At 38.8% G+C, this 25895-nt stretch overlaps 1 protein-coding gene across 1 annotated transcript; it reads left to right on the top strand.

Annotated features, from left to right (window-relative positions):
• Window positions 1-851: 851 nt before the first annotated feature.
• oprd1a (opioid receptor, delta 1a) lies at window positions 852-25524 on the top strand. The gene is made up of 3 exons (XM_059349712.1): window positions 852-1337; window positions 20729-21084; window positions 23246-25524. Exons 1-3 carry the CDS (start codon window positions 1087-1089, stop codon window positions 23773-23775), a joined length of 1137 nt encoding a protein of 378 aa, XP_059205695.1. The 5' UTR covers window positions 852-1086; the 3' UTR covers window positions 23776-25524.
• Window positions 25525-25895: the final 371 nt, after the last annotated feature.

Below are 25895 nucleotides of genomic sequence, written 5' to 3' on the forward strand. Positions count from 1 at the left end.
TTAATGGGGACTCTATTGATTTTGGACTTGTTTGTTTGTTGGCAGCTGTGTTGATTATATTTACAGCTTTTGCAAGCAGACAGAAGTGGATTTCAGGTGCAGATTCTTCTGGTAAATATTCACCACCTGGTCTCATTAACCTGGAGACAAAATATTAATTGTGAAGCATTGATTTTCTGCCATTATGCTTATAAGTGGGCAGGCCGTTCAGGAAATTATTATTATTATATATTCTCAGATTTTTTATATATATTCTCAGGTTTCAATATATATTCTCAAGTTTCAATATATATTCTTAGATTTTTAATATATATTCTCAGGTTTCTGTATATATTCTCAGATTTTTAATATATATTCTCAGGTTTCAATATATATTCTCAAGTTTCAATATTCTTAGATTTTTAATATATATTCTCAGGTTTCAATATATATTCTCAAATTTCAATATATATTCTTAGATTTTTAATATATATTCTCAGGTTTCAATTTATAGTCTCATATTTTAACATATATTCTCATATTCTTCAATATCTATAAAAAAAGATTCTCAAGTTTAAATTCAATATAAGCCATATTTTGAATCCATATATATATATGGATTCAAAATATGGATTATATATATATTAGATTACTTCTTCATCTTAAAGGTCAGCTTTAAAGCTGAAAGCATCAAGTTGAAATCTCAGGTATGGCGCACACATCACCTTGTCAGTCCCTTTTGACGCCCATGACCGTAGAAGTGCGCAGCCTTGACGTCGACGCACGGGTATAAGAGAGCGCGCGGGCTGTGAGGTGGGGATCTTGGAGAGTATAAGAGGTGCACACACAGCCGGAGCAAACACACACACAGACACACACACAGCTGACCGCTGTTCAGGGGCCACATTCTCCTCTTCTATCTGGATAGAAATCAGAGGAACGACCTCGCTCCTTTTACGCGGAGCGTCTCTTTTTGGAAACTCTTCCACTTTCTCCACACTTGTCGCCTTCAGTCGGACCCGCTTTCCTTTCCAAGCGATCGAGTTCCGTCAGATAATTGTGTGAGCAAGTTTTCAGAACCACGGGCAGAGCGGACAGCGCCGCAGCATGGAGCCGTACACGGTCCCGGGAGATCAGCTCTCCCTGTCCGACCTTTACTCCGTTATTCCCTTTAATGTGACCTTCCCGGACGAGGAGAGCGTCCTGATGGGCGAAAGGCTGCAGAACTACACCGAGCAGCAGGGTCCGGTCCGGAGCGCCGGGGGGATAATCATAGCCATATCCATCACGGCTCTCTACTCCGTTATCTGCGTGGTGGGACTTCTGGGCAACGTCCTCGTTATGTATGGAGTCGTCAGGTAAACGCTTTTTACACACTGACTGTTTCGTTTCTTATGTGAAATTGACCCACCTGCACTCATCTTAGTGCCATTGTCTGCTCTGATGCCCAAGGACTGACACTGGACATCAATTAATGAGTACTTTTTAGTGACGATCTCACAAATTTAACACATTTTCATACAAAATTTAAATCTTAATTTTGCTTTTGTCTTTTACTTTACCCATTTCCCCCTCAGGAAAGCACTAAAATGATGATTTCAACCAAATAGAAAGCTTTGTTGGCTTTTACTGATCTTCTTTTTTTTAACTTCTTAAGTGTCCTTGTTCTATTCTGTGTTTTTTTCTATTGTTGTTTTTATTTATTGTACCTCAGTATTTTATTCTATTGTATTTTATTGTACTTAAATACCGGACTGCTGTGACAACCGAATTTCCCTTCAGGGATGAATAAAATAATCTATCTATCTATCTATCTATCTATCTATCTATCTATCTATCTCTCTCTCTCTCTCTCTCTCTCTCTCTCTCTCTCTCTCTCTCTCTCTATCTCTCTCTATCTATCTATCTATGTAAGTAACATTTTCTGCAACCCTGAGCTAAAAAGGTCTTTATACACATGACGTGTATGGTTTGGTGCAGTAACCTGTACGAATTAATAGGCAACATATTCTATTCAAACCTTCTGATGCCCAAGGACTGACACTGGACATCAATTAATGAGTAATTTTTAGTGACGATCTCACAAATTTAACACATTTTCATACAAAATCTAAATCTTAATTTTGTTTTTAGCTTGCTTTTGTCTTTTACTTTACCCATTTTCTTCCAGGAAAGCACTAAAATGTTGATTTCAACCAAATAGAAAGCTTTGGTGGCATGTTAAAGTAACACTTTCTGCAACCCTGAGCTAAAAAAAAATGGGTCTTTATACACATGAAGTGTATTGTTTGGTGCAGTAACTTGTATGAATTAATACAATTAGGCAACATATTCTAATTTTTCCAAGAGATCAGACTTATTTCCCCATTAACAACCTCTTTTTCTGGCGACATACACATGAGTCTCTGAGTGTGAGCAGAGAGCATTGTCTCTGCATGCATCCCTGGTTGCATGCATGTGGGGGTCTCCAAACATGTGGTCCAAGGTTCCCTGCATAAAGCATGACAGTGTTCTTTCATTATTTCTACTTGGAGCGAGAGCATGTGCAAGTTTTATGGCAGAGTGCTGCTGACAGTCCAACTTCTCATCTCAGATGCAGTTTCTCAGTTCAGTGTGACTCAACTGCGCCTCTGGGAGAGAGGGCTGCTCAAACACTCTCCATTAGTTCACACAAATATGTGGACCCTTAGCTTCTGTACACTGGGTTTGATGGGGTTGTGAGAGAGAGGAAATCTTGCAGTAAGAGACATGTTTGAGTTAAAGTGCATGTTCTGTGTTTGGCATAGAGCCATGACTCATAAACCCATCTTTTGTCATCATTACTTTCAAACATTTAAATAGAGCCTGACTGTTGTCAGGCTCTATTTAAATGTCTGTTGACCGATACCGATTTTAGAAGGTCTGAATTCACCAATTACCGATAAGGCAGCCGATATAGTAGAAGTCATGAGCTAGAATGAAAGAAATACCTTTTTAATTTGGATTCTGCACTGATATGATGATGCAAATGTACCATTTAACATTATTATATGTTATTAGGGCTGGGCGATATGGACCAAAAGTCATATCCCGATACATTTAGGCTGAATATCAATATACGATATATATCATGATATTTTTAATGCAAAGTGAGAGCAAATGTTCAGTCAAAGTCAAAGTCAAATATGACATGTTACAAGTAGTTTTACTGAAACTTTTTTATTTAGCAGGAGTAGCTTTCTTTTTTTCAAATCAAAGCTCCATAAAGTGCATATTTAAATAAAAAAAAAATCCTACATAAATATAGCCTATGAAATAAAATAGGCCAATCTCTTTACGAAATAAATACATAAGAAAAGAATAATGAACATTACAAAAGAACTAAATATGACAAACCCTAGTAAGGGCAGCATTTAAATAGAAAGAAAAAAATTTAACTATATCAATATATGTGATATGATTTAATTCCATATCACATTTAAAAATACATCAACATATCTTTTATATCGATATATCACCCAGCCCTATACATTATATTTCCCAAGTATAGAAATAATAACTGAGAAAATAAAGAATAAATAAAAATAAAATAAATAGCTGAATAAACAGCTGACCATTTAAATAAAATAATAATAAAAAAAGCTAAATCAACATCAGAAATTTAAGTTTAGTCAATTGCTGAAGATTTAAATAAAAATATTAGTATTGTGTGTTCAGTACATGTCTATTATTAAAAATTTAAATAAAGAAAAATAAAGTAAAATAAATAGCTATATGACATTTCTACAATCCTGATTCAAAAAAGTTGGGACATTTTCTCAAATATAAATAAAAAAGATTATGATAATTTGCTAATCCTTTTTGACATATATAAAATTGAAACCTGTATAATGTTCCAAATTTGATGCATTTTTATCTATTTTTATTATTTTCAGTGCCAACTTTTTTGGAATCTGGATTGTAAATCAGCATCAATGTTTTCTGCATTATTTGTTCTGTAAAAAAGGTTTTAATTTCAGCACACAACATATACACCAATACCAATAAACACCAATATTTCTGTGGCCAATATGATCCGACTGATTTATTGATCAGGCTCTACAGTTAAATGAATAATGTAAATGAAAACTGAGGGATTTGAAGGCTAAAAGGCTTTGTAGGGAAGGCTGATTTTGTCCATTAGTGAATGTTTGCAGTATAATTGTCAGTCCAAGGTCACAGATTCCCCCTCAGCTCTAAAAGCACTATATTACAGGCTACACCCACTTTGTCTAGGTACAAGCACTCTGTCATTTCCCGAGAAGCCACCCAGCACTAACCTGTATGCTTGTCAGGAATAAAACAGCTTTTGCAGCAGCTCTGCTTGCACTCTCTCATTTTAATTACACTAATCTCAAACATTCTCCGTACGTGTGTTTCTCCAATCTCACCTGAAGCATTAATTACTGCAGCTGGGCCGGTGAATTAAACAAGCAGGTAGAATTAATTCCATCTCAACGGAGAAGGATAACACAGCCAGGTGGAGGCGAAGCAGTCAAGGCCTTTGGTCATGGTTTATGACACGTAGTAAGATGTGAACATGGTTTAAAGGGTTGTTGGTGGTACTTTAATGTATATAATGAAAGAGAGGAGCCTAGAAAAAATATGCAGCTGAATGTAGGAAAAGCTGCAAGCAAGACATTTACTGCAAGTGGCCATCTTTGGATATTGAACCAAGAAAAAAATCATAAATATTTACAACCTGAGCCATTATTTCCATTCAGGAGTTGGAGTGAAAATAATGGGCAAAACAAGGCATAAGACAAGTAAGAAAGAGTGAGTGAGAGAGGTAAGAGGGAGACAGAGAGGAGATGGATGAGAGCTCAGAAAAAGGCTGTGAATCAAATTGTGCGCAGCGATTCGTCTGGCATTTGTGTTTGTGTGAGTGAGAAGACTCATCACTGATGCAAGACCCCCTAGAGACAGAGGCAGAGGGAAACGGAGCACATTAACCATCCTGGACAGAATATATTATCTCCTGTGGAACATCTGTAAAATCTGAAAGAAATGAACTCAAACCCAAACTTAGACACAGATACAGTGCTGTAATAAGAAAAGACCAAAAGCTGGGTAAACAATAGCCTTCATGTGGTCGTAATTCATTATTCTGTAGTTTTTCTGTGTCGCATAGTATGCATTTATTAGTCTAACAACAACTTAAAGGTGGATTTATTCTGCACTGTCCTCATGGTAGCAGTGAATACAATTCTGCAGGAGTCCTAAAAACCCAAAATGAGTTAGCGTTTGTGTACATTTTTGACAGAATGGGCATCATCAGCAGTTATCAGCCTCATAGGTGTAGGTTAGAAAGGGCCTGCTCCAACTTCCAGTCAGTTCAGAAGGTCATTGTTAGCCTATTAAAATGGCACCTATATTTATGTTTTTAGGTGCTGACTTCTAGTGGCCATAGGAAGTATTACAGCAGCGAAGGAGGAAGTGACAGTGTATTTTAAGCAGCAATGCTCAGAAAGGTGGAAGGTTGAGTTAGTGAATGGCTCCCTCAGGTCCCCCTGTACTCAAAAAATGTGTTATCTTATGTTTTTGACCCCTAAAATGTGACTACACTGCACTTGTGTCTGTACAAAGTTTGTCACAAGTGTACAGTGCATCAAATGTGTGTTAGGCAAGCTACATCAAGTACGCCGCTACTACGGAAAGCCAATCAAAAGCTGTAAAAGAAACATGGATCCTCTAGTGTAGAGCAGACTGGTCAGTACAAGGAGTAAAACACACTGTAACATCAAAGAGGATATTAATGTATGTTTCACAACCACTAACGCTGTGTCAGCCACTGCCAGTTACAAGCTTACAAGCTAATAACAACCTAAAGATGCTAACTACACTTACCGTTCTGATACGTCTACTAGGATATCCAGATTTTAGTGCACAACAGACTCATTTAATGGACAAAGTAGACCAGATGCCGACCTACTAGTATACTATAGGTACTCAACCTAGTACACAAGCAGCAGTGGTGGAGCGCTAGAGCCAGAATATATTAGTCAAGGAGGAAGAGAAGATGGCCCTTCTTTTTTCTTTACATTTTATGTGGAAAACCATGTTAGGGTTCACATCCTGTCAAAACTACTAAACTTTATCCGATATCATTTCATAAAACCTACATGTTTGGGTTTTTTTTAAACTAAATCTAACCCTATTTAAAGCTATTTTACCTACACCTATACACAGTTTTTCAGTTTTTCTTTCAAAATTCCAATCATGGCATTTCCTTTTCCTAAACTTAACCATGTAGCTTTGGTGGCTAAACCTGAGATAACTGGCCATTTAACGTTGTTTTTTCCTAATTTTAAGACAGTGTTTTTGGTGTCTAAAATAAACTGGTTTTACGACATTAACATGTTTAAAACAGCAATCGCGATCAGAATCATCACAATTGCCTTTATTGTCATTGCACAGAGTAACAAGTACGAGGACAACGAAAATAGCCATCAACCCGTCCAAACATATACATAACATACATACAATATGAGAAAGGGGTGACAGGACAGGGAGACAGGATGAAAGAAAAGAAATACAGCATAACATGAGGAGAGGGGAGCAGAAGAAAAAAGAAAACCAACATGAACAAACTTACGACATGCCAAAGGGGAGGGGGGAGGGGAGTTGAGGTACCCAGCATACGTAGGCAGTAATCCAGTCCAGTATATACATACTGTGGCGACCCAGAGTAACCTTTGAAATTACACAATGGACACAACTTTTAAACCATGGTCCACTTACAAACTTCTTTTCTCTCGATTTGTTTTATCACAGCTCAGGGTCTTCCTTGACGAATGGCCCCGCAAACACTTATTGTTTGTCACTGAGCTACCTGCCCAACAACTGAGCATACTCCATCTTTTATGAGAGACTGAGATGTGCTGGGAAACCTTGAGTCAAAATATTTTCCATCTATTCTCTCCAAGGTCAGACATGAACTTTTATGGCTGGGTTGTACTGTGTATGAGGGCCCCAGCGAGGTACAATTCAATATACAGTAGATATTGGAAAGGCAATGGGGGCTCTATGGAAGAATTATCCTATCTTTATTCAAGAGCGTAGATTTTCAGTTTGAGAGCATAATTTGTCTTTCTCGTGCTCAGATTTGTTCTCCTCATGCTCACATTTTGCGCTCGCACTCAGATTTCTGCTGCTTTCTTTCAAAATGTGTGCGTGCACTTAAAAATCACATGCTTGTGCTCACATTTCTTCTTCTTGGACACAAACATTTTGCTCGCACTCAAATATGTCCTGTGCGCACTCAAATCTAAAGTCTACATGCTCAGATCTCAACTCTGCGCTCTCAAAACTTTTGTGCTCGCACCCAGAACACGCACGTCCTCTCAGGTTGAGGTGTCTGCTCAGACTGAACGATGTCCCGCCCTGCGCTTAAACTAGTGTGTTTCACCAGCCAATAGGGAGACAGCTAGATTGTGACCCGGTCTTAGGTGCGTTCCCTAGCCTTTTTGAGCGCTCCGTCGGGGCGGGTATATGGTCTGTTTGTAAAACGGCTTCTCTCTTAAAATACACCAATTTACCATATTAGCCAGCTATTTGAATCGTCACCTATTTAAAACGCAGCATATTTATGTAGAATTAATCTTAAGTAGTCCTAAAAAGAGTTATGGTAGTTTAGATTATATATATATTTTTTTTCTATTATTATTTATATATATATATATATATTTTTTTTTTCATCTGCACAGTGGTGTCACGATAGTCCAGTGGTGAAGTACACGACCAACTGTTGCATTTTAAACTATGGGACGCCGGTTCGCATCCCGTCCGCCGCACTCTTGCTGCATGTCTTATTATGATTTAAAATTTTAATTGATAAATTAATGTAACAGTAATACAATCCGTGTAACCAGCTGATTCTCTTATTGCAACGTGTATCACCGTCCTATTTACCCGGTCAAAGTCAGGGGGCGCATAATTAGGCTAATGTTGGTAATACTTTCACTTTCACAAGAAGAAGACTTTGAGCAGGATTCGGAGCGCGGCAGCGAATGAATGGGAGACAGATGGATGGCCAAAGACCTCAAGTAAGTTCATTGCTAAATGTTGCTACAACTCAAAACACTTGTACTTATCAACATATATAGCGGGCCTTTGTCGGCACTAGGGACAGAAACTCATTATGAATGAAGTGACGTCAGCGTGGATTCCCTTCAGCTCGCGCATCATTATGTGTGCCGACCTGCCGCCGGTACGATCATACGTTGCCAATTATTGTACTTTCGTTGTACATGTTACATTGAAGGCCCGCTATATATGTTGATAAGTACGAGTGTCAAAATGATTACTGTACTGTTATTGAAACTACTGTATATGATCGATGTGTTTTGAAAAATATATATATAATCTAAACTACCATAACTCTTTTTAGGACTACTTAAGATTAATTCTACATAAATATGCTGCGTTTTAAATAGGTGACGATTCAAATAGCTGGCTTATATCGTAAATTGGTGTATTTTAAGAGAGAAGCAGTTTTACAAACAGACCATATACCCGCCCCGACGGAGCGCTCAAAAAGGCTAGAGAACGCACCTAAGACCGGGCCACAATCTAGCTGTCTCCCTATTGGCTGGTGAAACACACTAGTTTAAGCGCAGGGCGGGACATCGTTCAGTCTGAGCAGACACCTCAACCTGAGAGGACGTGTGTGTTCTGGGTGCGAGCACAAAAGTTTTGAGAGCGCAGAGTTGAGATCTGAGCGCGTAGACTTTAGATTTGAGTGCGCACAGGACATATTTGAGTGCGAGCAAAATGTTTGTGTCCAAGAAGAAGAAATGTGAGCACAAGCATGTGATTTTTAAGTGCACACACACATTTTGAAAGAAAGCAGCAGAAATCTGAGTGCGAGCGCAAAATGTGAGCATGAGGAGAACAAATCTGAGCATGAGAAAGACAAATTATGCTCTCAAACTGAAAATCTACGCTCTTGAATAAAGATAGGATAATTCTTCCATAGGGCTCTACATACTATACATTTTGAACTACTAACATTTTAACAACCTCTACTGACAACCTCCTGTGCCCTGTCTGTTTGATATGTTGACAATTGACTCATCAGAGAGAAAATTCAAACACTTAAAAACCAAGATTAAGATTGCTGTAGTAGGACAATAAAAGAGGTGAAAGTCAGCAGCATTTACTGCCAAACTTCTAAAAACAATGATGCTTTGAACAGTAAATTTTGTCAACTGTGAAGAATTCATTCTGGCCCCACAGGTTTACTGCAGTGTTTCAGTTCTGTTTCATGCTCAAAATTACACCATCGGGGGCAACAAACAGGCTTCTCTGTTGGAACAATAGAACAAAAGCAATTTTAGTTCACAGCCATTACAAACAAACTTTGGGCTGATAGAATTAACTGCATCACATTATTGTTGAAAGATGAACCCCATGATACAATGCTGTCTTCTTTATGTAATGAATTTAATATTAGATATATAATACTGTTTTCTTACGTCTAATAAACCAACAATTTATTGTAGTTTCGTGATTTATCTCTTACATGACATGACAATAGATGAAATGTCTCGAAAAACCTGAAGAGAGAAAAAAATATATTTTTTTTAACAATGTTTTTATTAATTTTCAATAAGAACATACAAAACACATCAGCACTCACCACTCTAGCCACATAATGAAAAGCTGGCAAACCCTGCTGTACACACATACACAGAAAATAAATAAAATAAAATGAATAAAAATAAAAATAAAACAGTACATACAACAAATAATAAAAAATAATAATTGTTACACTCAATAGGCTTACAGACAAATATAATTTTCTGTTGCTTGAGAAAGTCCATGAAGGGTGAGAAAAAAAATATTTAAAATGATATCAAACAGAGAAAATTATGTTTTTCATGTTAACATTTACAAAGCTGGAAACAGCAGATGTTTGTTTTTCTTAAGAACTAACAGAAATGAATAGTGGGTTGCCAACATTTTGTCAATTGACCAATCCTTTCCGCTGTAATTAGAAGCAAAAAGCCATTTGAAAGCATCTTTCTATAATTTGTTTTGCCTGCCAGGCAGCTTATAAATAACGCAAAAGTCATAAATTTAAGATATTTCGCTCCACTTAGATTCCTGGATAGAGACAGTCAAATGCACACCAACTCCATTTAGAGTAGAGTGTGCATGGATGCTCACGTCTGTGTCGATTGGGTTTGGGGCTGCTGTGGTCTGATTGCTGATGGAGAGACAGTGAGATGGTCCACACAGGACAGGTCAGCAGCTCTTATCTTGCAGCTATCCTTTCCTCTATCACTGCTGCTGCCACCCCTGTTAAAATAAGACCTGGCTCAGTGCTCATGCAATTTATTATCAAGTGGCCTCAATTTGAAATCGGTTCGATGTGCAGCGAGTGCTTGGCTGGATTAGTCTGTGTGAAAGTGGATCCTTAACTGCTGCTTCTTATAGATTAGGTTCCATTCTTCCAAGAAAGCAAATATTGGACCATATTGTCATACTGTATATTACTTTTCTGACATGGTTTTATTTTGATAAAGAAAAAAGAAAATGCTACATTCTGAGTCAATACAGCTTCTGGAATTTTTTTTTTCTCTTCAGGGGCTGGAAATGGAAATTTGGCTGAAAATATCATAGCCTGTTGCCAGTAGGAGCGTGTATGTGTGTGTGTGTGTGTGTGAGTGAGTATCTGTCTGTTTGTTTCCTGCCAGAGTCAACATGACCACTGTCTGTCTCACTGCTTGTCTTCCATCTCACACAGCAGCATTTATATGAGCGTGTGTGTGTGTGAATGGAGTGTGTATGGCCTTCAGACCTGGATACACAGGAGATTTGAGTGTGACAAAGAAAGGATTGAATTTGTCACAGCAGGCAGAGTTACTCCAACTAGCATAGAGATGAAGGGACAAAACTGATTCTAATGCAAAGGCCAATTCTCACGGGCTAAATGTAGATCTGAATGGAGCCTCCAAACTGACAAAAGGCAGCAAGGTTAAAAGAAAAGTCCCAAAATGTAATTGAATACCATAAAAAAAAAAGTAATTGCAGTGATTAAAATGTAATGTAGAAAGAGGTATGATGCTTGTATTTTTACAGAACACTAATCAGTTTATAAAAAAAAAAATTGTCCTGGCACACATTAAAACATTTCTACTGTTTATCCATCTCAATCATGAAACAGTTGTGTTCTCGTCTGTCCAGAACAGTAAGAACTTTAGAACAAATAGGCGTGTTTACACTGAGTACTTTCTGAGTTCTTTTGGGAAAGTGAGTGTTTTGGCTCCGCCCACCAGTTAGTTCCCCTTGGCCTCTGTTACCATACAGGTGCTTTTGTAGCAGCTAACCAACGCAGTTCGAATGTGACAACAGACCAATGCTGCAAGCAATGTTGCCAATTTAGCGACTTTGTCACAATAGTCGTGCTTCCTTTAGGGGGAAGAGTGGCCACAGGGAAAGTCTCAGGCCACGCCCTCTCTAAAATTCACTCACTCTGCGTGTCTCCACTACAAGTTAGCCCCCAAAGAGATTTAGAGACTCCAGAGGTGACATATGGTTTTCGATCGTCGCAACAGATTAAACACGGGAGACACAACTGTGGCCGCCGTCGCTAACTGTGCACAAAGTCAGCAGCTGATCATAAACAAAGCAGCATGGCCGATTATGCACAGTGTCTCCTTTAATCAAACACATAGTGATCATAGTGAATTAACTGGCATCGCTAACTGTGCACAGAATGTCCAATGCTTGTTGTAAACAAAAAGAGATCGCTAAGTGAACACCTCCTGCAGCAGCAGAACATACACACTGTACTGCTACAGAGCTAACTGTTAGCAGGCTCTGTGACTGCAGCTGGGAGAGACTGCTGCAGGAGGAATGTGCCACTTCGACTCGTTCTTCCTCTTATCAAGCCGCCAGCCCTGCAGCTTGTTAAGAAGAGCTGAAAAGTTGCTAATTATAGCAACAAAGTTGCTAAGAAGGCAACACTGCTTCGCTGGCTTTTACAAATGGCGCATGTTGTTGTGATGTCAAGTTTTTTTCAGGGGAGAAAAAAGACCCTGCTCTTCAAAAGGGACGAAAAAAGTCCCAACAAAAGCCGGCTCCGGACTGCTCGTATTCAAATTAGGGGCGTTTCATCGAGTGAGACTGGCCTTATTCCTGGTATTGCCCGGTACTGGAAACAGTCCTCATATTTGGCAACCATTCAGACCCCTCTAGCGACTCTTATACAAAAACGCGACTAACAACAAATCTAGCAACTTTTTCTGGTGTTATTAGAGACTCGTTCCTACTTTTCTTAACGAGTAGCACCGTCCTAAAGCACTCAGAAGCGGCATAGTCCTCCCACAGCTGTATCGCCTAGCTGCAGTCAGCAGAGCAGGAGCTGTCAACCCCTCAGCGTCCAGTTTGCACCAGTCTGCAAATGCATCACGCATGCACGAAAACACCGCTCAGTAGCGACTCAGAAAAGTACAGAGGCAGGTACTTTCTGAGCTACTGCCTGAGCCGCTAACCAGTGAAGTTGGGCGGATCCTCTCTCCCAAGTCACACCCATAGCGACTCACTAGAGGAAAAAGTACCAAATGGAAACACACTTATGTGGACTGTGTTGCTAGTTAGTTTAACTGACAACACTGCTGGCTAAACTAATGACTATTTTATTTATAAAACCACACTTAGTTGCAACCTACGGGTCTGAAAAGTGAAGCCAATGCGGAAGTGCCTTAAACCTGCATTCTTTCTAATGGCCAGCAGGGGGCGACTCTACTGGCTGCAAAAAAAAGTCAGTTTGTATGAAAGTCAATAGGAAAATGAGCCTACCTCTTTTTGATTTGTTTTCTCAGTTAACAGTTAACATTTCCCTAATGATTTAATTGTTTTACATGCTACTTTCAAGCCTTCTTCAATATAGCATGATGTTCATTTTGTGAACTATCGTCCCATTTAGCGTAAAATAGATGATAAATCAGGTTATGCTGTTGGAAGCTACCTTCTTAATACTTTGACCCTTAAATTAAATATAAATTCCCCTGCTCCACAAAAAGCATTTTCCCTTATCGAACAACATTGTAAAAGAAATGCCTATAAAATTGTCTATCTATGCATCCTTTCATCGGAACAGGCAGAAATTGTTCATATAACCTACAAACACCAGAGGTCAAGAGGGTCAACACTTGCCATTGTCAGTGGAAGCTGCATTGCATGCTTGTTCCAGTTATCTGCTGCCTAGACACATTTTCCTTCTGATGTGCCACCAAAAGACGTGTGTAAAGGGATTGTACAGCCATGACAGCCTCATAGCAGGGAGTCTACGCTGTCAGGAAACTAACAAAAAAGTGGAAGTGGGTGACTAAACCATCAGTCAGAGTGTGAATGTAAAGAAAAACGTGTTTCACTGTAACATAAAAAACAGGGTGTTACTATGAGATTTCCCGACACATAATTGTTTCTTCAAGCTTGCAAAAAGGAAGATGGATCTTTGAAAGCTTTCCACTCTTTCTATCTGAATTATACACTAAGCAATTAACCATAGCCTCAGGAGAACTTAGGCCTATGTGATTGCAATAGTAATGCATGGAAATGGTAAATGTTTTCTGTCACATTTGTGTTATTTTTATACATAACCTACTGTCCCTGCGAGGTGTGAAATTAAAGTTTTGTCATGTGTTGGTCACCTGCTGAGAGGAATCACACTGTGCAGCCCAGATTCCTGCATTAACAGCATAAAAAGGCTCTGCCTGGAGCCACTTGTGCCTACTTTATACCCAACCAGGTCTTAGGTGTCCTCATAATTCAACCAAGCACCCACGTTCCAACTTGGCTGTGACATAATATCTCAGGGCCAAGAAAGCTACACTTGCATTTTCTTTTTTTCAATTATTTTTTACCTCTGGTTTGCAGTACTTGTGTATAAACAGAGCCTATGGTAAAATGCTGCAGACCTGCTTGATTGAGCTTGGATAGATGAAAAATAAAGAAGAAGAAAATATACATTGTTCATGTTAATTATATTCAGGGTACTTCAATGCCCAGTGCTTGCTCAGTGAAGGGAAGGAGAACATGGAGCTGTTCGGGCCTTTCCTGTCAGTTTGGATTAGGGAGCGGGGAAAAGATTTCTTTGGAATCACAGTTCAATTATCAAAGTGACTGACGATAAACACACTCACACATAATCCTCTCCCCATGTCAAAAGCCAGGCTTTAGGTGCTTAATCAAAGGCTTTAAACAGATTGAGATGCAGAAGTAACACGAGAGCAGTTAACTGTTTGTTAACTATATGAGACTATAATCACTTTTAATTTCGTCTTAGAAGACAGTTGTGATCCAAAACTCCAACTGATGATTTTCCTTTTCCTGTCTTCAATACACATTAATACTGTGCTTGCTTCGCATACAGCCCTTACATAACTACCATAAGCTCACTGCTTGCCTTTGCTGGAACTTAATACACACAGTGGATTATGATGATCAAACATACCAGGGAATGTTCCAAACCAGCCATCTGCTGCTGACTTCATGTTTCCTTTTGCCGTAATTGAAAAATGAAATTATATCAAGGCAAAAATAATTTTATAGAGTCATGGTCACATGGGCTGTTTTGCAAATTGACATTGAATGGAAAGGTCTCTGGTCTACAACATGAGGAGATGGACATTTTGACCCAACTCACTCAGCAGGAGAAGCACAGGTGTAAAATAATAGAATTAATTATGACTCAAGCCCAGATGGGATTACATAATACCCTACTGCTTCTCTGAGTCGTTACCCAAAATCTGGCATGAAAGCATAGACTGTATAAAAATAGTGGATGTAGTCACGATGACTTCACCCATTGGCTTAGAAGCTTTGAGTTCAGCATTTTGGCCATCGCCATGTTGTTTTTTACAACCAAGCTAACCAAGTTAGTAATCCTTACTGGGGATTTCCACCGGGCACGGAACAGCAGCATAGCGAGCCAGCCATATACACGCAAGATAACGAGAACACGCGATAATCCTGAATGTACAGGAGACCGCGGGATCCCGTGATAAACTGTGTGTATAAAGTAAACAACAACAACAACAAACAGCTTACTTTGTTTCTCTGACAAGGAAGATCTGTTGATCTGACCATCTATCCTAATAAAAAGAATGTGTAATGTCATAAATGATTGTATGATGTTCCACTTCAACAATCAGTCTCTTGTCGTCCATGTCTCCGACCCTCTGAGACCCTTTGATTGATTGATTGATTGATTGATTGATTGCTGATCTGGTGCCCCGGTCAAGACGTAATGTTGATGTGAAGTAGTTTTAGGCTGCATGAACTGCGTGTTGTGTTTTATTTTGAAAGGGGGCGGAAGTGTATTATGTTGATTCTGAATTGGATTTTCTTTCTGGTGCAATCTGCTCTGTTGAGTTTGACGCAATGTAGCAACGGCTGGCGGTAAAAATAGAAATGCTACGGATTGATCGCGCTGCAGATCGGAAAGTCGCGGCTGAGACGTTCTGATCAGCAACGGCGACCGTGGCGCAGCAGTTACGCCCCCAGTGGAAAACAGACTTTATTCACACTGAACAGCTAACTCTGTCTTATAGTCCATTTTTAAGTCACCAACATGCTATTTAACTTTGGTGAAGGAGTCATTAACCTAATAGGAAAACACACAGCGCTCCATGGTGGCGACCGTTCAATCATAATGTAGCCCCTCCCTGCAGGCTGCAGCATATCCTGCTTTATTGTCTTTTTTTACTCTGAATGGGATCATGCTTTGCAAAATGTACACCATGCTATAAAGCCTTAAATGTCAAGATGATATTTTTTAGTTAAATATCTAATAAGATAATAAATCAAGTGAGAAGCAGGGTCATTTTACCATTTATTTTCTTTTTGTAACCAATGGAGTCGCCCCCTCCTGGTATTTAAATAGAATGCAGGTTTAAGTAACATTCCACATTGGCTTCATTTTTCAGGCCCAGAGGTTGCTGCTTGGATTAAATATATATTTATATTCTGAGTGACTGACACTGAAAATATTGTTGTATCCTATGACCATTGTATTGGTGCTTTAGGTCCATTAAGTTTCCCAGTTAGCGATATCATGCACAATAGTAGCTCCGTGGAACAGTTGGACCTGTTTTTTTCCCACTATGACACGAAAAGACCTATCCTCCATTCTTAAAAATCTATGGATGTTATTTTTGCGATACACAGCTCATTTTAATTTTGTATATCTGACCCTGATTCTCCTTCAGACGAGCAGAGAAGGAACATACAGTAGTGATGATGTCATCTCTGGAGACAGATGCTGGAGCTGACAGTAAATAATGGATCAACTGATGGGTCTCTTGAGCAGCAGTCATCGTAATTATATTTTCTGATTCAGCTGAAGCCTGCGTTGACGTCAAACTGATTTATTATATCTGACATTATGTCTCATACCCTCAATAGACCAGCTCTAAAAAGTGGTATCTGACAGACATCACCAGTTTAACTCTTTACAGCTCATGACTTTACAGCTCATAATCCAACCTTATCTATAAACTCAACAGCTCACAAAATCTTGCAAGATAACTGAAAAGAGGGCTCATTTGCCCAAGCATGACATGACACATGAGTTGAGAATCTTTTTTCCAGCCTTACAGGGTCCCACTAGCACGTGGTAGAGACAGGTTTTTGTTACATTTATAGGCTGTTCTCAAACCTAACTTTCTATACTCTCTATTTCAGAGTTAAACTCCTGCTTCTTTCTAATGATCACTCCTCCATATAATCCCTTGTTAAATAATGTACTTGTAGTGTTGTTCGGCCTAGAGGGAAACAGCCCCAGGCTGACGAAGGACAAAGAGACCAAGACCACAAATAAGAGATGCAACAGCTGACGAAACAGATGTAACCGCTGCATAGACAACAAGTCACAAAATTACAATGAATACAAACAAAACTAGAGGCTCAAAATGATCTTAAAGAGACACAAACGGACCATGATGACTATTTAAAGGGGCAAAACAACAATAAAGAGTGACACATTAACTATGGATACACACAAAACAACTGCAAAGGAAATCTAAATAATCTTAACCATTTGATGCACAACTATGGACAACCCTTCTAATGCACAACATGGGTCAAAAATGACTCATTCATCCAAATTTGATTCAAAATGAAATGACCTAATACTATAATTATAGTAATTTGTTTCAAATAGTTACTTTCCACACTCATATATTTAATATATTTAACATGTTTATGTATCATTTTGTCACACATATAGTGTATCGATGGTATTCACAGCACTTCACTTTTTCCACATTTTTTTATGTTACAGCCTTATTCCAAAATTCATTTTTCCTTAAAATTATACACATGATACCCCATAATGAAATGTTTGACCCATGTTGTGCATTAGAAGCGTAGTGATACAAAAAGGGGTTTTATTCAAAAAATGAGGATGTATTTAGGAGTTGATTTAGGAAAACCTGGAATACTGAATGATGAAATTAATTTATTGCAAAGATATAGAAAATTAAAAACTCAGTCGGGTCACTTTAGACCCATGTTGTGCATCAAAGGGTTAAAGATACACAAAACAACTGCAAGAGGCACAAAATGACTATGAATATCTACAAAACTACAAAGGGACTCAAAATGACCTTAAAGAGATGCAAAATGACAACAAAGAGGCAGAATTGACCTCAAAGGGACACAAAAGTACAGAGAGATGTTTAAAGACTACAAAGAGAAACAAAATGACCACAAAAAGACACCAAAAAATAGAAATATGTGTAACTGCTATGAAGAAACACAAAATAACCGCACACAAAAAGATGCTTAGCAACTATAATCTGTGTAAAAGACTGCACTCTAATAGATGAAACGTTGGGTCAACAAAAAAAAGTATGGTAACGTTTTCCACTAGAATTTTTAAGTTAAGCCAACTGCTGGCTATTACATTAATTCAAAGCAATGTTTAGAGTATGGTGAATTACCTTTTCTAAGTAACATGAACTTAATAATTGCCAACATGAATGCAAGTATTTAAGTTGATCCAACATAATGTTTTATGTAAGGTGAAGAAGCTTTTTGGCCACAATAAAACACATTGCTAAGTAACATGAACATAAATAACAGTCAACATGAATGCAAATAGAGAGAAATTAGACAGCAGCTGCTGATTTAGGGCGTTTTCACACCTGAAAGTTCGAACAAAGGTCCGAACCTAGGTCCGTGTTCTGTTCCATTGTATACATTTTGTCCTGTTGGTTTTGGTTTCACACTGCAAAAGGAATAACGGACTTTACAAGACAATTCTACTGGACACGTCATCTCCCTGTGTATTTCCGCGGCTCGTTTTGTTTTGGTTACGATGCGTTGTTAGGCCGGCCGGCCGATTTGATTTGATTTGAAAAGTCCTAAAGTCTGGACCAAACAAGATAGGTGTGAAAGTGCCCTTAGTCTTTGCCCAGGGTTCCATTGTCTTGTAATCCCCAGTGGTTGTTTTGGATGTATCATTGTAATTTAAGAGTGATTTAATACTCATTTAACATGAACCAAACAAACCAGGTTTCATTTATTGTGTAAATAGCATTTGAGCAGTTTCACCTTTGTAATAACACAAATGTCTGTCCCTCATAAGATGCCTTAGTCCAATAAAAAAAAAGCAAATATATCCTGTGCCTCTGTGCTGGATTTGGTTAATGGAACACCTTGTTGCTCCCTCCCATTGTTACCACAACCAAGGCCCCAAGGTTAATGTCTACACAGACTGCGTGAAAAATGATCAAAGGTAAAATCAATACACATATCCATTTAGGCATCAGGCTTGGGTCTATTCTAATGGAACAGAGCAACAAAGATTGACCCACTATCATGAATATTATTTCTCATTTTCTTATTTTTTTGTTCCATTAAAATGTCAGTTACATAGGATATTATGCTCTACTATCCTTATTCATTTAGCCAGTTCTTTCCATTTCATTCAAGAATACAAAATACAATGTTTGTTTCCATATAATAGCATAATTTACTCATACAGCATTGTAATATGTATTAAACATATCTTCATTAAATGTTGAACAGTACTTTTCTGGTCCCTAATGCTTGTCCATAGTATTGATGGGGGACACACTGTGCATGTAAGTTGGACTGTATTTGGATGCAATGATTTAAGCTTTATATCCAATATGAATACATCCTGCAAGGTGACGACATAAGCCTTTGTGAAAATAAGCCTTACGCCCCGGAGGAGCATTTCTGACCTCAATAAGCCATTACTGTACGAAAGAAAATAAGTTCATGGCTGATGACTATTAAATTTTCTTCCAATACATGGGAAAAACATATCTTCTTGTCACACTTTCAAAGAAAAATAAACAGTAAGAGCAAGGTCCAACACATACAATATATATGAACCTCAGTTCAATAGCTCTCTGGTGCTTTGTGTGCAAGTAGGTTGCTTGATTAGAGGCCAAAAAGCCAATTGGAACCATGATCTCACATCATTTAGAAGGGGGAAAAAATCTCGTTCATAGCTGAATGCTGCACATCCATAGCATGAGGGAATTATCTCTAAGCCATCTAAGCCATAAACAGGCGGCACAGTGAATATCACTTTCAAATCCCCATATCCCATAACAGAGACTTCCACACCCAGCTGCTCTCATTACTGCCGCTGTTTACTGCAAACACTTTTTTCTCTGCTCTATGATCACAATCAGATACACCAACATGGTAACGGTGACAAACATATACATCTTCAACTTGGCTCTTGTCGATGCTTTGGTGACCAGCACGCTGCCCTTCCAGAGTGCCGAATACCTCATGAACACTTGGATGGGATTAACATAATATCCTACTGCTTCCTCTTGTTTTTGAATTAAAACTTACTTTAAAACATTGTTTACTTCCTTCAACCAAAAGGCTGTGAAAACTTTTAAGTCTGTGATCCAAATGTAAAATGATATATATATATATATATATATTTTTTTTTTCTTTTTTTATTATTATTTATTTATTTATTTATTTTTATTTTATTGTTGGGCCTCAGAAGTTGAAGTCGCCCTTTATTTTATTTTATTATTGGGCCCCAGAACTTCCACATATACAGATATGCATACACATTTAGGGCGTGGTATTTAAATGATGCTTGTTTCGAGGCACCACATTTGTCAACAGCCAATCATTCTTACGCTGTGATTTACACGTGAACCCTGTCGTAAGACGAAATATATGCTCAGATCTGCGCTCGTTTCTGCGCTCTTTTGATAAATGAGGGCCAACGACTTCACCCATTGGTTAGAAGCTTTGAGTTCAGCATTTTGGCCATCGCCATATTGTTTTTTACAACCAGCGCATGAATAGAACCAATCGTCAGCAATCCTTATTCACACTGAACAGCCAACTCTGTCTTTTAGTCCATTTTTAAGTCACCAACATGGTATTTAACTTTTGTGAAGGAGTCATTAACCTAAGACAAAACACACAGCGCTCCGTGGTGGTGACCTTTCAATCATAAGGTACTCCCTCCCTGCAGGCTGCAGCTTATCCTGCTTTATTGTCTTTTTTACTCCAAATGGGACCATGCTTTGCAAAATGCACACCATGCTATAAAACCTTAAATGTCAAGACCATACATTTTTTAGTAAAATATCTAATAAGATAATAAATCAAATGAGAAGCAGGATCATTTTACCATTTATTATCACTGCTCTCATTACTGCTGCTGTTTACTGCAAACACTTTTTTTCTGCTCTATGATCACAATCAGATACACCAAGATGAATACGGCGACAAACATCTACATCTTCAACTTGGCTCTTGCCGATGCCTTGGCGACCAGCACGCTGCCCTTCCAGAGTGCCAAGTACCTCATGAACACCTGGCCATTTGGAGAAGTCCTGTGCAAGCTCATTATTGCCATCGACTACTACAACATGTTCACAAGCATCTTCACCCTCACCATGATGAGTGTGGACCGCTACATCGCCGTGTGCCATCCGGTCAGGGCACTGGGGTTTCGGACGCCAGTCAAGGCCAAGATGATCAACGTGCTCATCTGGGTACTGTCCTCTGCTATTGGGGTGCCCATTATGATTATGGCTGTGACCAAAGTGACAGATAATGGTGAGATAGTTTTTTCTTTTACTGTTTTGTCTTTGTTATTAATCAAATTCTTCATACCAGTAATAACTTTCTTCTACAATAGGAGTGTTGGATCTGTATGGCTCAAAGTGTCAGAGAACCGACACAATTCACAGCAAAAAAAAAAGAGCTTCAACATTCTTTAATCTACATAATTAGCATGGTAGGACCTTCATCAAAACCTCCATGACACACAAAGGAAAAGCAAGAATAATGTAATAAGTGTGTGGAAAAGTCTTTAAAACATTTAGACCTCTGGTTCCGAAACCCACTCATCGAAACACAGGATATTTGATTTTCAAGGTGTTACTTTTTGGCAGAACTGTTACAATTAGTGTGTGTTTGTGTGTGTGTGTGTGTGTGTGTGTGTGTGTGTGTGTGCATGACGTTGTAGGGCAGGTTGAATGAGCCAAGATTAGTTCCATTTATCAGCGTCTTTGTAATCAAGTGACAGCTCCACTCGAAGTAGACCTTGAAAAGGCACAAGAGCTTATCAATGAATCTTAAGAGGAGAAACACGGATATGAACGACCTATCCGACTCATAAAAACAAGTCCAGCATTTCTAGAAAATCTGTCATATCGGAAAAATATGCAAGCATGATTCAGTGGCAATGCAGAACGGATTGTGCCATGCGATTGTTCTGACAATTCATGGACTCATGGACAGTTCTTCCCAAAAGACAAAAACCTATTTCTTCCATAGGGCCATTGCTCTATTTGTGTATTTTGACATACAAGTAAAGTCATCATTTTAACCGGAACCACAATGTTTCTCTAAACCTTACCAAGTGGTGTTTGTGCCTAAACCCTAATGAAACCTAATTACAGTATGTCACGTCACTGACCAACATGTCAACAGAGTCTGGTAAGTAGAAAGGTCAGCAGTCACTGGACTCTAACAACTCAACTCGGACTAATGGGATTTGGTCCAATGGGAAATTTCTCTGACCATTGGACCATTGGAAAATTGGCATGTCGGATCAATGGATAGCCCATGCGACCAATCATAGTTGTTTTGCCTTCCTCTGGAAATGGATGCACAGCTGTTCTCTTTCATAATATTTCGTTCAATGTCTCACTATGGGATGCACACCCTGCTGCAGACCTCCCATAGTGAGACATCTCACTCATATTACTCAGAGAACCAGGGTTATGTAAATAACCTAAAGTTTCTAGTGCACATTAAAATAAACTTGGGGAGAAGTGAATCATTTTGGTCCAATCTCTCCCCATTCAATAAGATATTATTCTTCTCTGGCCCACGCTATATCGTTTCACAAAGTTCCATAAAAATTGGGCCAGTAGTTTTTCTGTAACCGTCCTGATGGACAAATATACAAACCAAACCAAAAACATTCTTGGCGGAGGTAATTTTAATTACTTTTTGCTTCACATCAATATTTTGGAGTTGAAGAATTTCTATTTACAGATATTTCTCTGTAAATTTAGCTTTTCTAATCCCAGGGTTCATACAGGTGCTTGAATTTTAATGTTGAATTTCAAGGTTTGAAAAGTGCTTGGATTTTGGATTAAGTGCTTGAATATGCTTGAAATTCTTACTGTATTTCTCCTGAAATCTGATAACCGCATTTTCAATGAAAAAAAAAATAAACTGAATAGCCTATAGCCTATCTGAAATGAAGACCGCTCTGCCTGCGTCTTCTTGTTTCTGAGATATTTCTTGTTGCTCTACCCTGTATCTTCTTACTGAAGGGAGTTTTTCTAATTCCTAGTGGATGTAAAGGGTCCTGAAGTAGGCCTATTTGTGGGGCTTTCCTCCTGGTTTGGGTAGTGTATAGTTCCACCAGCTGCCGGATGATGATTTTTGTGAACTTACTTTTGCTCCAAGCCCCAAGATTCCCATACCAGTATGTTTTATGAGATTAGCAAACTACCTTTAGTTGTAAGTAATACCATTGCTGGTGGTATGGTTCAGTAAAATTACCCCTTTTAGTATCGAAGTACTCATCTGAAACATGCCATTTAGAACTGTTGAAAGGTTCTGGAAAAGCAATTTGAATTTGACCACTGAAAAAGTGTACGAACCCTGTAATCCTAAAACCAATTTTTTGTCTAAACCTGCTTGATCCCATAGCCCTAAATTAACACAATCTTTCAAATTCTACCTGCCCTCTTTCCAGGTAAAACCATGTGCATGCTGAAGTTCCCTGACCCTGACTGGTACTGGGATACAGTCACAAAGATCTGCGTCTTCATCTTTGCTTTTGTGGTCCCTGTGATGGTCATCACTATATGTTATGGCCTGATGATCCTGCGTCTAAAGAGCGTTCGTCTGCTCTCAGGCTCCAAGGAGAAAGACCGCAACATGCGCCGCATCACCCGCATGGTCCTAGTGGTGGTGGCGGCCTTCATCATCTGCTGGACCCCCATCCACATCTTCATCATCGTGAAGACTATGGTGGAGATTGACACCAGGAACCCCTTTGTGATAGCCAGCTGGCACCTGTGCATTGCCTTGGGCTACACCAACAGCAGCCTCAACCCTGTCCTCTACGCATTTTTGGATGAAAATTTTAAGCGATGCTTCAGGGATTTCTGCCTTCCCTGTCGGACCCGCGTGGAGCAGCACAGTCTGACCAGGGGCCGCAACACCATGAGGGAGCCGGTGTCCGTCTGCGCACCAACAGAAGTGGGGAAGAAGCCGGCATGACTAGGCATGGACTGGGTCCCCCACAGCTCTCGCTCGAGGAGGATCCAGCAAGATCTGCAATCAGAAGTCACTCAGATCTCCACAACAGAGTTTTAAAAGATCTTAAGGACAAAAAGTTTGTCTGAAAGAGTTGTGCTGCTTATTCGCTCCAATTTGGCTGACACATTAAAAAGGAATAGCTAAAGATAATGGAAAACAAGATTCACTCTGATCTTACTTCTTTTTTTTAAAGTTCAGATATCAAAATGTCTTGAAAAATGTATTTTTCTTTCGTCAAAGGCAGTGACAGCAGATGGGGTGATAGCCCAAAGCGTTCATCCAAATGTTAAAGCAAGATTATGAGACAGAACAGCTCACGATTTGTCTGCTCAAAAGATCACAGTACGTGACTTTTTGATGATGCAAAAAGGATAAAGAAACTCTTGCAGGTTGCAAAGAAAGCATTGTTCAGACACCATCCATCAGAGTGCATTGTAATAAAACGGACTGACTGTCAGGGTGAAACATGTTCAACAAAAGACAGGAGTGGGAAACAATGGGCTTTTCAAGTCAAACCTTATTATTTCTTCAAACAAACAATTGCCGATATATTCAAAGAAACAAAGAGACTTGATGATAAAGGAGTATTCTGAAAATGGGAACATCAGACAAAGATTTTTTTTATTTGTATCTTTAAAATCAACACAAAACAAATGAGCCTTACAGAGCAAAACCCACAGGACTCTTACCCGTCGACAGCTGGATGATGAATTACAGCATAGTTGTTGCACAACAAGGTCAACCACTCTCTAAGTGGAGAAGTAGGTAAATCTTGTTTGGTATTCTGTGTATTTTTTTCTTTTTATAGCAAAAACAGAAACTTTCTTTTTTCCCTTTAGACTCACCATCAACATAATGAATGAAAAATGTGGCTTTCATTGTCCCATGGATTTGAAAATATCATGAAGGACATTAAATTATAATCCAGTTCGCTGGCTGTTGTGCTCAGATGGAAAAATCCAGAATGGCATCAAACCACTGAAGCTTGGATTTCTGTGGACGTCTTTTCTGCTAACCTACTTGACTTTCATGAGTGGTGTCAAAGACTGCAGAGAGCCTCTGAGCAGAATCACTGAACAATGGCAAAACTGAAGAACATTGTTGGCAGCCCCAGCACTCCATTGATTCATAGTTTAAAGCAAATGTAAAGTCAATGAACACCCCCAACCTCCTCCATACCAGTGTAGATAGAGTGGCACATCCTTCATGTCAACAAACAAACTGCTTCAAGGAGTTTATTGATCTGCATTTTAAATGAGCATAAAGCCTGTCATCTGTCACATGGAATATATCTGTGGCACTAACAACATATGGAATGGTAATTTATTCTGGGTAATTTATTTAATCCAGTGGATCTTGACACCAAATAGAGGCTGTGAAGTTAATGATCATTTCAACTTTGCATACCAAATGATGGCGGTATGTCAGTGGTAATCATGCAGTTTTGCAGAATTAGCTGTCATGTGGAAATATTTTGAAGTTTAAATGACATGCAAACACGTCAAAATATGCCATTTGATTAATGTTGAAGTATTAAGTTAATGTGGTAAATGTGGAACGGATCAAATGCAGCCAAACTGAATATGTATTAAAAAAGAAGAGGGTAAAGCCCTTTTGAGGCAGTTGTGATATTGGGCTATATAAATAAAATTGACTTGACCGATGAAAAAGGAAACAAGTCAATAAATGTGAATTTGTAGATACTATAAAGCTTTTGCATTTTAACACATTTGGCTTCAGCCACAGTTAAAATGACTGTGTGTTTCTGTACGCTTTCTTTACACTCTTTGAAGCTTAATATGTCACCACAAAGCTTTCGACTCATGTGGCTCTAATGATAAAAAACAAAGAAAAAAGGGAAGACAACAATCTCATGCTTGGAAATGAATTTCTGCTCTGTTTATAGATAATACTGTTTGGTTGTGGATTGACTTTAAAGGCACTCACAAAGACCGAGAGAGACAATATATGTTGACTATTCTGTGTGAAGTAGATTGACATTTTTGCAACATGATAAATTTCTGCATATTTTCTTACAATGACGATGGTGATTTAAAGTGTACTGTATATACCTGCGTAGC

Source organism: Centropristis striata, chromosome 14 (assembly GCF_030273125.1).
Source record: "Centropristis striata isolate RG_2023a ecotype Rhode Island chromosome 14, C.striata_1.0, whole genome shotgun sequence".
Lineage (NCBI taxonomy): Eukaryota > Metazoa > Chordata > Actinopteri > Perciformes > Serranidae > Centropristis > Centropristis striata.